The sequence below is a fragment of the Pundamilia nyererei genome, unplaced genomic scaffold, assembly GCF_000239375.1.
Source record: "Pundamilia nyererei isolate P.nyererei 1_Seehausen unplaced genomic scaffold, PunNye1.0 scaffold00067, whole genome shotgun sequence".
In the NCBI taxonomy this organism is placed as follows: Eukaryota; Metazoa; Chordata; class Actinopteri; order Cichliformes; family Cichlidae; genus Pundamilia; species Pundamilia nyererei.
Window position 1 is genome coordinate 3188917 of NW_005187468.1, and position 13275 is coordinate 3202191.

General features: G+C 37.6%; 3 protein-coding genes across 3 annotated transcripts; 2 read left to right on the plus strand and 1 right to left on the minus strand.

The window, feature by feature from the left end:
- The first annotated feature begins 895 nt into the window (after positions 1-895).
- On the plus strand, positions 896-1866 carry cnfn (cornifelin). Its single transcript, XM_005736210.1, has 4 exons — positions 896-949; positions 1206-1331; positions 1423-1559; positions 1774-1866. The coding sequence occupies exons 2-4, from the start codon at positions 1208-1210 to the stop codon at positions 1864-1866; spliced, it is 354 nt and encodes a 117-aa protein (XP_005736267.1). The 5' UTR covers positions 896-949; positions 1206-1207.
- Positions 1867-2625: 759 nt separating this feature from the next.
- Positions 2626-7254, plus strand: tlr21 (toll-like receptor 21). The gene is made up of 2 exons (XM_005736191.1): positions 2626-2680; positions 4077-7254. The coding sequence occupies exon 2, from the start codon at positions 4213-4215 to the stop codon at positions 7138-7140; it is 2928 nt and encodes a 975-aa protein (XP_005736248.1). The 5' UTR covers positions 2626-2680; positions 4077-4212; the 3' UTR covers positions 7141-7254.
- A 360-nt stretch (positions 7255-7614) lies between these two features.
- On the minus strand, positions 7615-13164 carry prr19 (proline rich 19). The gene is made up of 4 exons (XM_005736192.1): positions 13047-13164; positions 10180-11496; positions 8415-8491; positions 7615-8312 (listed from the first exon to the last, which is right to left on the minus strand). The coding sequence occupies exons 2-4, from the start codon at positions 11324-11326 to the stop codon at positions 7689-7691; spliced, it is 1848 nt and encodes a 615-aa protein (XP_005736249.1). The 5' UTR covers positions 11327-11496; positions 13047-13164; the 3' UTR covers positions 7615-7688.
- Between the last annotated feature and the right edge of the window lie 111 nt (positions 13165-13275).

Here is a 13275-nt window from a genome sequence, read left to right on the forward strand (position 1 = left end):
ACTGCAGGTTACCTGGTGTAATGTTTTTCAGCTAAAAAGAAACATGTTCTGACTCCTACCTAACTATATAAAGATTAACTGAAGGTTAAATGCAGCTAAATTGTCCTGTTTTGAGGCAGGCACTTACACCTCCGCCTCTGTAACCTTCACTAACACTATTTTTGTACTTTGCCAAGTTATGAAACCTGACAGAAACTCTTCAAATAAGCCATTTAGCATTACCATTACAACCACTCTTTCAAGAATTATTGAGATAAAAGGAAGGTTGGAGATAAGTAGCCAAGAAAGCTGGTCAAGTGATGGCTTTTTAAGTAGTGGTTTAATTACTGCCAGATTGAAGGCCTGTGGTATAGAGTTGATTAACAGAGATAAGTTAGTCATATTTAAAACTGAATGTAATGCACTGTACATTTGAACTGATGATTTATTACCTTTTTTTAACTGAAAAAGCCATAAATAACAACAAAAGTGGTATTTGAACGGCCTAGAAGTCAGAAATACTTTGCTAAATTGTATTAAACAAGTATAATGTTTCCGCGCTTTTCATGAGTACTTTCTTGAGTCACTGGTATTTACATACGGAGTGCCACTTTATAAAGTCAACAGAGTATGCGCTTGAGCGTCACAGTTCATTTAATTTTTTCAGCTTGTCCCCTGTTATGTACACACACATAATTCTAGGTGCACCGTTTTAGGTGTGTGATACGCCCCAAAACCAAACATTTTTTCCTTTTTTCCTTTACAAGGCATTCAGCCCTGTTTACTTGGTCATTGTTTGCCATCTCATATCAGCATAGAAACTGAACTACAACCTATGCATACTGTGTCATTGGGTATAAGAGCTGTGGCTATAAACCCTATCCTAGTCTTCAATTTCAGACCTTGCCAGAAAGAGCCAGATACTAACTTCAAGAGTTGAAGGGGACTGCAAATTTTCCTACAAATCAAGGTAGTTTAAACTCATCCTACTAACTGATTTTCTTCATATCTGATTTGGGGTAAACTCTTAATCAAGAAAGATCTAATAATTTTTGGTTGGAATAAAATCTTAAGAAGCTTTCACAACACAGATTTGGATATATAACATTTGTTATAAAGAAACTGTGTAAAAGTGTCTCAAAGGTTCTATAAACAAGAAAGTAAATTGGTAAAGTAAGTGACCTTCATGTTTAATTTGCTCCAAGTTATTTTTCTTCTTCTTGCAGCCATGGAATACCAGACAAATGTGATAAATGCACAACCTCAGGTGACTGTGACACAGTACACGGTCTCCCGTGGGTCGTCAGAGTGGAGTACAAATGCATGCGACTGCTGTGAAGACTGCGGCATCTGTACGTGTCTATATAAGTTCTATGGGAACATGCTGAAGTTTACCAACAGTGTAACATAATAGAAATATGGTAAAACATCTCTCACCTCCAGGTCTTTGTGGAACATTCGTTCCCTGCATCCTGGCTTGTCAGGTGGCTCAGGACAGCGATGAAAGCTGCTGTCTGGCCTGCCTTCCCGGCGCCCTGATTGCTTTACGGACAAGCATACGCAACAGATACAATATTGGTGTAAGTGTGGTGCAGATGTCTAATCATTTATTAAACAAGAAGACTAGAATTCTAATCATGAATTCAATCATGAAGTCATAAAATTCTCCAGAATTCTAATCTAGATGGTGTTTTATATTACATTTTTGAAATCCCAGCACTCTAAATATGGTTCTGTAAAAAAAACAAACTATGATGTTTGTCACCAGTTTACTGTGACTGTGCTTTTCCTCAGGGCTCTGTGTGTGACGACTGGTTAGTCATGGCCTGCATTCCAGCATGTGGATTATGTCAGATGGCACGTGAGCAGAAGATAAGAGGAAACTGAAAATTTATACAATATATGATATCCTCAAAGTATCAAAGTAATATAATATGTGAAAATGTATTTCTTCAGTTTCTGCATCTTAAATTAAAATGTTAGAAAAAAATGGCATAGACATATTGTAGTAAAGCTAAAGGATTTGATAAGAAATAAAGTCAGATAACTGGACTAAACTGACAATTTCTTCTTGTTTTTCCTTGTTTATTCTATAGTTTAATAGGATTACATAGTATATCTGTTATATTTGAAATGTGAGCTCTGAGTCTTAGAATAAGGCTTAAAACCCCCGTATCTTTCACTCGAAGTTCAACAGCGACTCATTGTGCTGACACCAAGTTTGTGCAACAAATCAGCGAAAAAATCTGACGGATATGTGGGAATTTGCAGCACGAGTAACTCTTAACCACCCTTAAAACCCCCCAAAACAAAACAAAAAGAATCAACCAGTTTATGGTGGTAAACTCAAATAACTATCATCATCATTTCTGAGAACTTTTTTACTACCTACAATATAATTCAATAATGTTCACAATTTTATATTTTTCTTTTTTTAATGTTTAACATAATTGTGTTAAAAATACGTGATTTATAGATGTGTGAATGCAAATTGTATATCCACTCAAAAACAATATTTCAATAAAACTATTGGAATTAATGTGTTGTGATTAAATAGTTGAACACAGCTGTAAAGGATTATGAAAGAAGAAGAATACGTTGGAGACATCTTCCCCTTTCTGACTGACTGTTTTATTTTTGGCTGACCACGTACTTCAGAGCTGTCTAAAGGCACAGGGTGAGGCGAAAAGCATTAATCTGAGTAAGTACAAATTAGGGTACCTTATAACTTTAAACTATCAGGACATGTTTTCAGTTTTCCTGGGGAAGTTTGAGGAATGACATCAATATTATAAAGTTATGCTCATAAAGGGTGAATCTTAAAAGTGGCACGTATTATATAAAAAACTCTCTGAAAACTATTTCGCAACTCTTTCTATACATTTTATTTTTATAGACAGCTTCCTCTTTCTGACTCAATGTTTTTGCAGCCACCAAAAACAAAGCTGTCTGAGAAGGCAGGATAAACAGCATTAATTTAAGTAAGTACAAATTAGATTAACTTCACACATCATGACATTTTCAGTTTTCTTGGGATCGTCTAAGGAAAGGAAATAAACGTTATCTTATTTGCAAAATCATAAGAATTTATGTTTGTAAAGGGTGAAAATTAAACATTATACATAGAAAAGAACCAAATTATTTCTCAACTCTTTCTATGCATTTCTTTTATCGTTCTAAAATTATTGATATCGTGATTTTTGCCATATATTGTATTCCTGTAGTATTCAATTAGGAATTCGTTGCTTTTCAACATTGTGCATTGTGTGGACCGCAATGACGTGTGAGAAACCCTAAAGAGGAGGAGAAGGGCAAACATTCATTTATATTGAAAGTGGATGTGAAAACATAAGAAAAGAGGAACAAAGTTTTTCTCATCGTATAAATTTCTTCGGGGACACGCTCCTCACACCTCAGGATTAGAAGATTCTTTTATGCTGAGACTATTCCTAGAGACTCGCAACTGCTTCTAATAAGAAACGGTAACAGCAACAAGAAAAGGTAAGAATCTGAGCTTGGGTTAGTAAAGTAATTATAAAAATACTTAGTCTAAATTAAAATGTCAGTTGAAGGCAGCAGGCTCCAACAACCATGATGAGTGTCCTGTATACTGTTTCTACAATATTTTAAAAATCATTAAAAATCTATCAGATATACAATGCTAGTTTGTCAATTTACGTCTTTATAATGTTTAAATGTACTTGTACTTGGGGCGATCGTGGCTCAAGAGTTGGTAGTTTGTCTTGTAATTGTAAGGTTGCCGGTTTGAGCCCCGGCTTGGACAGTCTCGGTCGTTGTGTCCTTGGGCAACTTCATCTACCGCCTACTGGCGATGGCCAGAGGGGTTGATGGTGCGATATGGCAGCCTCGCTTCTGTCAGTGTGCCCCAGGGCAGCTGTGGCTACAACTGTAGCTTTCCTCCACCAGTGTGTGAATGAATAGTGGAATTGTAAAGCACTTTTGAGGGTCTTAAAAAGCACATTATTATTATTGTCAGATTTTAAGAGACAGCTGAAAACATCAATGATATACCTAAAGCGAGAATTTGCAATCTGATATTAGAATTTTTTTCTGATTTGAAAGTATTCTCTTTTCAGATCCCTGCATTCACCTGATGAAAAAACACAGAGGCCTTTAGACGTTTTCAACTTAATATTTAAACAAACGAAACGAAAAAAAGGAGCCGACAGAAGTTATTTAAAGGACTATTTCTTTGCACTGCAAGAAGACAAAATGGGAAACCATCAGCTGCTGTCAGTTACAGTTGTTCTTGCAGCTGTTCAACTCATCAGTAGTTACAGTTTCAGGAACTGCATTGCAGAAGCAGATTCTGATGGGAAAACTTTCAACTGCATGCATCGGAATGCAATGCATATTTCTGATATTGTCAGTGACCTGCCACCATCTGCCATCAATCTCACCATTTTAAGAACTCCTCTGACGGACCTTCCTAACAACAGCTTTAGTAACCTAGTAGACCTTCAGCACCTCAGAATTGATAATAATTCCTTGACAACCATCCGTCAGTTAGCTTTCCAAGGCTTGTATCAACTGAAGAATCTAAACATGTCATTAAACAAAATATCAGAGCTCAACCCTTCTCTGTTTAAGGACCTGCAGAATCTCACCTCCCTCTTTTTGGCCAACAATGCATTGGAGCGGCTGCCCGAGGATATTTTTTCATCTGTTCTCAAGCTACACACTTTAATCCTGAGACAAAACTTTCTGTCAGATTTCTCAGGCATTGCTAAGTCTGTGGCACATCTGACAAATCTGACGACACTGGATCTTTGCTTTAACAATTTGACCTCCCTCAGACACTCAAATGTGTCATTGCCCCAGTCCCTCACTGTTTTGTATGTTTGCCATAATAATCTATTAACGCTGGGATGTAAGCCTTCATTTCTCAGCTTTATCAACATTTTAGATTTGTCATACAATTCTCAGCTGCCTACAAAAGCCTTTGATCAAATTGATTTGAGCACTATAAATTATTTGCGTTTGCGTTCAACAAATGTAACAATAGTGGAGTTTTTAAACATTAGCAACATCAATCCAAGTCATGTTGATTTCTCTGGTACAGGACTGAACAATGACAGCATGCTCAAAGAATTATGCATACTGTTGAAAAAAAGGCTGAAAGAGAAAAATCTTAAAAATATGAACCTGGGTAATAATGCAATTAGGCAACTTACAAATAACACACTGTCCTATTGTCCTAATATCACAGGGGCTTTGGATCTATCCCGCAACAACCTAAAGAGTGCATATTGCCTTGAGTTTCTTAGAAGACATGTATACATAGAAGACTTCAAAGCAGAGCACAACCATCTCAGCTCCCTAATATACTGTAAAAAAATGTTTCAATTTAAAAAAATGGAAAATCTGAGTTATCGTTACAATCGCATCTTAAAAGTTGACTCTCATGCTTTTTATCATACACCAAATATCAGGACGCTACAACTTAACATAAACAGTATTGCATTTCTCCATATACACGCTCTCAAGGGACTAAAAAAGCTCGAGACACTTCGTTTAGACAATAACCTCTTAACTGATTTGTTCAGTGTCACATTTGAAGATCTGGTCAGTTTGCAAATTCTTAACATTCGCAACAACCGCATTTCTGTCATTTTCAATAGGACTTTTTTCAACCTGACATTTTTAAATACACTGGATCTTGGAGGTAATAAGATTACCCATTTTCAGCGATCGGGTCTTGATGGACTAAAAAGCCTGTCCAAGCTCTATCTAGATGGAAACCAGCTAAAACAAATTGACCCTTTCTTATATCGTGCATTTCAAGACACCCTCACTGTGCTAGATTTACAGAGTAATCAGATTTGCTTCATAACAGAAACTCATGAGTCACCATTCATGAATCTCAGCAGACTGACTGATCTGAAATTAGATCGGCAGCGACCTAACGGACTCACCGTTTTACCACGCACTTTACTACGTGGCCTCTACTCACTGAAATCTTTGTATCTCACCAACAATAACATATACCATCTTGCTCCTGATACCTTTGATGACCTAACAGACTTAAGTTTCCTCACACTGGATAACTGCTGTGTTGGGGTGAAAAAATTAGAACCAGGGGTCTTTAAAAATTTAAGAAATTTGACCAGATTGGCTGCAGAAAATATGGGCATTCAGAACTTCTCTAAAGAGGTTTTTGGGAATCTTACACAGTTACGTTTACTGCAGCTCAACCGCAATGCCATGCAGACTCTTTCTGTAGACGCATTAATGAGTCTACCTATGCTTCGTTACCTTGACATACGAGATAATCCTGTAAGCTGCACCTGCAACAACGGGCCTTTGCAAAATTATACAAAGAATAACACAGATGTTCAGGTGGTGTACCTGTACAACCTGTCATGCCAACACAATCCAAAACTCAAATTTTACAATTTTGACACTAAAGTTTGTCGCGGAGATATAGGAATGTACCTGTTTTTTAGCACATCAGCTGCAATCTTCTTGTTTACAATCATTCCCTTATTCTATGTTAAACTCTACTGGAAAATGAAGTACAGCTACTATGTGTTTCGGGCCTGGTTTAGCGAGCAGTGGAGCAGATTCCATGAGGAGGAGGAGAATTGTAAATATGATGCATTTATTTCCTATAACTCATCTGATGAACAATGGGTCATGGACCAATTGTTACCCAACTTGGAGGGAGGCGGATCATCTTTTAAGCTTTGCCTGCACCACAGGGACTTTGAGTTGGGCCGTGATATTGTGGACAATATTGTTTCTGCTGTATACAGCAGCCGGAAAACCATTTGTGTGGTGAGCAGGAATTTTCTGCAAAGTGAGTGGTGTTCTCTGGAAATCCAGCTTGCCAGTTACAGACTCTTTGATGAGCACAGAGATGTTCTCCTGCTCGTTTTTCTGGAGCCAATCTCTGAGAGGCAGCTGTCTTCGTATCATCGCATGAGGAAAGTTATGTTAAAAAAGACTTACCTGCAGTGGCCTGGTTCAGACTGTACTAACCCAACACAGGCGCAGGAACTGTTCTGGAATCAGCTGCGTAGAGGAATAAAAACAGGGACCAGACTAGAGACAGAAGAATATTCTGCAACTTGTGAGAGCAAAGAAGCTGAAGACTTTACGGATGAGAGATCTGATGAAAACTTTTACTTGCAACCTTAGAAAGAAAATAAGAATGTGCGATTTGTGGTTTTACTCAATTAACCTTTCAGTCTAAATGTGTTTATCTGTGATGAAGTTATGTTGTAAATATGCAATATAATGTGTAATAAATGTAAGAGCAGCTTTTGTTAATTTTATGTTTTGCAGTGTTTATGTATATATGCAATTTCTAAAAATGTCTTTTAAATTACTGTTTTGCATTTAAAGGGATGCGCAACTTTCACAAACAAATTATATTCCATTATGACATGTGTTTTTAATTGTACAGAAGTCCAAAATAAACATAAATGCTTAAAAAGGTTGAAAATGATGCATAATCAAAGGCTACTTAACTCAGCAAAAACAGGACAATAGAAAAAGACAGGTTACTCTTCAGAGGATAGCTATTGCATCTATGCTTAATGCTATGGTTATATTAATATGGGAACATAACATGTTTATCACTCACTAAACAAAAACCTTGGAGTGCATAAATTAAGGGAGAATTGTACTTTAATCAGTCATAGAAATATTGATCCACATGCTTGTATGGAGAGCTTTACCACACATTAGTACAGTCTCATAGGAGGGAAGGACCACGGCTCAGGGCTAAGGAAAGCAGAAAGGGAAGGTGAAGGGTCTCTCTCAAGAATGAATGACGGAGGGTAGTGCATAATATCAGTGTGCTGGGACTTCAGAGAACAAGCTGAAGCGTGACTGAACTGGTTTGAAGGTTGGAAATGGCTGCTCTGATGGTGAACTGGGGCAGCAAAAGAGGGAACACAAGAGTACATATCAGTTCCAAATGGGTCTTCCTGCTGGGCAAAGTGCATTGGCTCTCCTGCGTATGTATCTGGCAGCTGCGATTGGTAAGGAAAAGAGGGCTGGGAGTTGCTGCCAGAGTACTGTAGGCTCTGATTTCCAAGTAAGCTGGATTGGTCCATGAAGCCATTTTCAAAAGAACCAAATGTAGCTGAATTTTTGCTCTTTGACCAGTTTAAACCATCTTGCCAGTTCTCAGGTACAGAAGCCACTTCTCTCTGGCATAAAGTGGTAGAAGGAGCAAACAAAATGCTTTCTGGAGCTTCACAGGTCTGAAGGTTCATGAACAATGGAGGAGAGAGACTTGGTCTGAGGATATCATCCAAAACACTGTCAGCCATATCCGCAGGGCTCGCCAGCCACTCAGTAACCTTGACAATTAACATAAGGAATCATTATTTATTATCAGAGAATCTTATATTATAGAAATCTGAAAATAACTTAAGAGTGACAATGTAAACTGAGGGCCTCACCTGTTTTTGACTGCAGTGTTGCTGCAGACTGGTCTTCCAGCTGGAATGGCTATTTGCTGGCATATTAAAAGAGAGATCTAAAAATAAGGAAACAAAACTGAAAAAATGTAGGTATGTCATGCCTACTTCTGTTTTTTTTAAATAACCACATAAAATGATGTAAAACCAAATTGATGGTTTGTGTCTTTTCTGTATTCTTTACACAAATTAATCTCCTGACATAAAACAAACACAAAACACTTTTTAGGATAGGTCAAAAAATCCAAACCTATCTTCACACAATGGATGCCTATTAAAAAAAAAAGTATTTAAAAAAAAAAAAAATCTTCCTCATCATGCAATACATGGAGTTAAGATCAATGTTTTCTCTTTTTAAAACAAAACAAAACAAAAAAACAGCAGAAATGTTGGTTTAAAGATATTTAACAGTAAATAAACCTTTAAAACTATTTTAGCACAGAAGGCATTATCCAGTCATTCTTTAAGGGGAAAAAGGTTTTTTCAGTGTTTCACTTCTCTTCCGTAACTGTTTTTGCACGTGTTTGACAGAAGGAAGAGGTGGCGCAAAGACAGACAAGTATAAGAGAGGACAGTGGTGAGTTAATGACAACTGATTGAAGTGCAAGAAATGTTAATTATTCTAAAACCATAGATAGACAGATGCAGATTTACACTAAACATCTGTAAGTCTGATAGTAGAGAAGCTGGTCCTAGCTGGAGTACCAATAACTGTCTGCCAAAGTTAAATCTGAACCAAATACACAAGGTCTACAAGGCTGAGGGGGAGTAACAATTACTTCAACGGTAAATTCTATAGTACATGACAGCACAAAGACACAGGAAGTAAAAGTGACAACAGGTAAACGTGATGTAGGTGGAGGTCATGGTCAGTCTCTAAGGGAAACACTTTGTGCAGAATTCGCAATTAGTGTATTTAAGTTGTGTTTGTATTGTGTGCATAAGAACAAAATAATGTGTGTGAGCTTACAGGATGCAGCATGCACTATTACTAGTTCAATTTAATCTGAATGACTAAATGGTTAAAATACACCAACATAAAAAGACAGTGTAAATGTTCAAGCTATCAAACAAAAGTAAATGTAAGAACTTAAATATTTCTTACCAATCAGCTTGGCAATATATTACTAACAATCACTTTTATACTAAGTACTTATAAGTAACAATGAATGCAAAGATAGTCCATAAACACTTTTAAAATAACAAATTTTGAGCATATAATCTGTATCACAATGTAATAACATCTATCAAACAGATGTTTGATCAGCTGGAAGTTACACAGTTGAAATTATTACCATGTCAACCAGCATGGCTGTGGTCAAACAGAGATCATTAGACATAATCAGTTAAAAACTTGCACCAGAATATCTCCCCTATGATAGTGATAGATAAAGTATAACAAGTAGTTGTTACTTTAAAAAAAACGAAACGTTGAGCTTGAACAAATCTGCGCTTTCCTTTATATTATGGGGGACATGTATTTTAAGCTCTAGACCAAAATACTAAATTTTGCTCTACAAGGGCCTGATATCCACTTACGATGACATTATAGTGCCACAGTTCAATTGAAATTTTAAACGAATATCCTCATATGTGCGTCTCATTTTTGTCAGAAACAAAAATCAGGTAAAGAAAATCTGGCAATTCTTTGTTTTTACACTCATCAGGTCCCAATGAGCCCAAATATCAAAAAGAAATAAAAATGCATGCCATGGAAGAGTTCAAGTCTCAAGAGGTTAATGCTCACCTGCGGCAAAGAGATTCTCTTCATTTTTCCTGGTTGGCTCTTGATCATGATCTTGGTCTTTCTTTGTGGGATGCACAGCAAAGCTACGATGTTGCTGAAGTCTAAGGAGGTTCTCTTGAAGCCACGGTCCATGTGTTTCCCTCAGAGAGTTTAACAGGACCTCCCTGCTCTCTGACAGCAGGTTTCTCCTACTGATCGACGGAAGCTTCAAACGTTGACACAAACGTCCTGCTACTGCACTGACAAACTTCGTTACATACTCTGGATCTTGTGTTCTGTCCTGTATCTCACAGCTGTTAGTAGTGGCTGAACTGGAGAGTTTAAGTGGGCTTGAGGTGAGACCATGAGTTTGTATCTGCTGAACAGGGGGCTCCTGGTTCTTTGGGGTTTGCACAAGAGTAGAAATCACACGTTTCTTTACATTTGTGTTGAAAGTCTTAATATTGTCTCTGTCAACAACCGGAGTCAGCAGTGATTCTCTGCTGTTTTCAGACATGACACATGCCCACTTGGTTTCTGTTGTTAGTACATCGAGGAAGCCGTGTTTAGACCAGTGGCTGCTTTGAAAACTTTCACATGAAAGAGGGAGTTGTTGTTGTGGTTTCTCTTCTGTTGTGACATCTGACTGCTTTGACTCAAACTGGATGTTGTTCTTTTCCTTCTCTTGGCAGTCAGTGTGGGCTTTTGAAGCAGGGTCTGTATTTTTTCTGAATGGCACACAGCTCCCAACATCTGTATCAGCTCCCAACAAAGCATCAGTGGACAGTGAAGCAGAATTGTGCGATGCTGAAGATGAAATTACAGTGTTCTTTTCTTTTCTTTGTTCCTCCAGTTTTGGCTGTTCACTTAGCAAGCGTTCAAAATCAATAGACTTCACCTCATGGTTAAACAGGCCATGGTGTCCTGTCAGGCGGCCGTCTGTGATGATACTGGGCTCCTGCACAGAGCGCACAACACTTGGAAATGGTGGATTTCTCCTCGAAGAACAATGGCAACTAGCACAACAGCAGTTATGCAAATGTGCCATGTCTATGTTGCTTTGGCAATGACGGTAGTGATGATGATGGTGATTTGACTTGATCTTTGAAATCTCTTTCCAGCCACCTCTTATTTGACTCCTCTCCTTGCGGGTCTTCAGTCGTTTCATTTTTTTCTCCTCATTTGCCTTACTGTAATGGGTTGAATATCTGGGAAGAGCACTGAATCTTTTTGCAAAGCAACACTTTTTATCTGTTGTTTTTGTTTCTTGTTGAAAATTGTTGACTTTTCCTTCTTATAGAGGTCCTGCCACACACATGGCTCATGCTGCATTCCATTCTGTAGAAAAATAACCACAGTTAGTAAAGCAGGCTTGATAATACAGGATGTGGTTGTACCTCATTGAGGTCGACTCTAGTATTAAAATTAAGAGCAACTTACCAATGATTCAGTGAAACTGATTAAATATAAATTTGAATGTGGGCTTTGACTTGAACATGTAGACCACACATAATACAACTTTCTAAGCACTTCATAAAAATAATAAGAAAGCATGTAACATACTTGCCATAGTTTAGCAGAGATAGATAAAGTATGAAAAATGTCTCCTTTACCTTAACATTATTTGTGCAATTAAACCCTGAAGTGAGGATCATTTCATGTACAGTATGAATTGTAAGGAAATTAATTTGCATGACATTTAAAATCATATTAAACTACAGACACAAAATCATTCCAATATATAATGTATTATTTGACCTGTTCCACAATCACAAGAGTTTCACCATATGTGCAGCTGTACACACTGAAAACTAGGTTTCGAGAAAAACATTTCACATAAATGGGCGAAAAAAAAGACACTGAGCAGATGGGCCTACTGCAGTCAGACTTTGAGCACTTTAAGTACCCCTTCAGATATTTTTGCAGTTTTATAGCTGTGGTTACATTTCTCTGTGCATGCATGGTTGTAATTATTTATAACATTTGTAATTGTATAGATACTGAATAGTAAGGTGAGTTGAGCTGACTACACCCATCAAAGTTGCCTGTCAAGTTCATATGGTCTGCTGTTAACCCTGTGTAAAAAAAATAATAATAATAAAAATAAAAACATTAAAAAAATATAATAATAAAAATATGTGCAGTATTGAGATGACTGTAAGTCAAAAGTACTTAACTTATACTGCCTCCATCTCACCCCATCCCACTTCTGTAACACCAACCTACTTTCATTACATCCATAAACCTCCTCTGCAATCATCCTCTTTTTTCTTCTGCCTGGCAGCTTTATCTTTAACATGCTTTGCCCGTTGTGTCCACTATCCATCCTCACCATATGTCCAAGCCATTTCAACTTTGCTTCAATATCCCTCCTAGTCACTCGCAACTAAAATTTTAGAATCTTCAGCGCCACCTCCCGTCTTTTTGTCAGTGCCACCGTCTCCAAACCATACATCATCGCAAGTCTTACTAACATCTTAACTTTCCTTTTGCATTCTTCTATGCTTATGTCGCCAATCACACCTGACACTAGTGCCCACTCACTCCACCTCGTCCACAACCTCTTCACCACTTCCTGTGTGGACTGTTCGTTGCTTTGGATGGTTGACCCCCAGGTATTTTGAACACAAATCAGCTCGAACTAATACTGAAACTTAATGAAAACTTAACTAAAACGAGCAAACTAACTTGGAGATTAGCAAGCACCTACTATCCCCAGGTGTAATTTAAGTTAAGGTGACACGCGGTGCATGAAGTTCAAGCTGTAGCTGCTTAGAAGCGAAAAGTATTTCCAACTTTAGCAAACTGTAAATCAGTTAAAACCGTAAATACATGAGAAAAAAATAAATGAAAAGGAAAAATAGTTAATAAACATAGTGTCTACTTACCAAAGTCGTTAACAACCGCTTAATTTTATCGCACACCGAATGTGTCGTTGCACGGCAACACGCAGCCGTTGCGTTTTTTACACGCAGTGATAACGCCCAAGAAAGCCCACGAGTTGGACGAAACTACCCTCACAAAACGAGGGGTTACACAGTATCAACTCTGCTCCATTTCTCTACTTATGTAATCCTTTATTATTTACATTCTCATATCATATTTTGCACACTACAA

What these genes read in the sequence shown, in the direction of transcription:
- prr19 (XM_005736192.1), bottom strand. Translation starts at nt 11,326, where the DNA reads ATGAAACGACTGAAGACCCGCAAGGAGAGGAGTCAAATAAGAGGTGGC. An exon ending in AGAGAATCTCTTTGCCGCAG is followed by an intron (nt 8,492 to 10,179) that starts GTGAGCATTAAC and finishes CCTTATTTTTAG; the next exon opens with ATCTCTCTTTTAATATGCCA. An exon ending in AACACTGCAGTCAAAAACAG is followed by an intron (nt 8,313 to 8,414) that starts GTGAGGCCCTCA and finishes TTAATTGTCAAG; the next exon opens with GTTACTGAGTGGCTGGCGAG.
- tlr21 (XM_005736191.1), top strand. Translation starts at nt 4,213, where the DNA reads ATGGGAAACCATCAGCTGCTGTCAGTTACAGTTGTTCTTGCAGCTGTT.
- cnfn (XM_005736210.1), top strand. Translation starts at nt 1,208, where the DNA reads ATGGAATACCAGACAAATGTGATAAATGCACAACCTCAGGTGACTGTG. An exon ending in CTGTGAAGACTGCGGCATCT is followed by an intron (nt 1,332 to 1,422) that starts GTACGTGTCTAT and finishes TCTCACCTCCAG; the next exon opens with GTCTTTGTGGAACATTCGTT. An exon ending in GCAACAGATACAATATTGGT is followed by an intron (nt 1,560 to 1,773) that starts GTAAGTGTGGTG and finishes GCTTTTCCTCAG; the next exon opens with GGCTCTGTGTGTGACGACTG.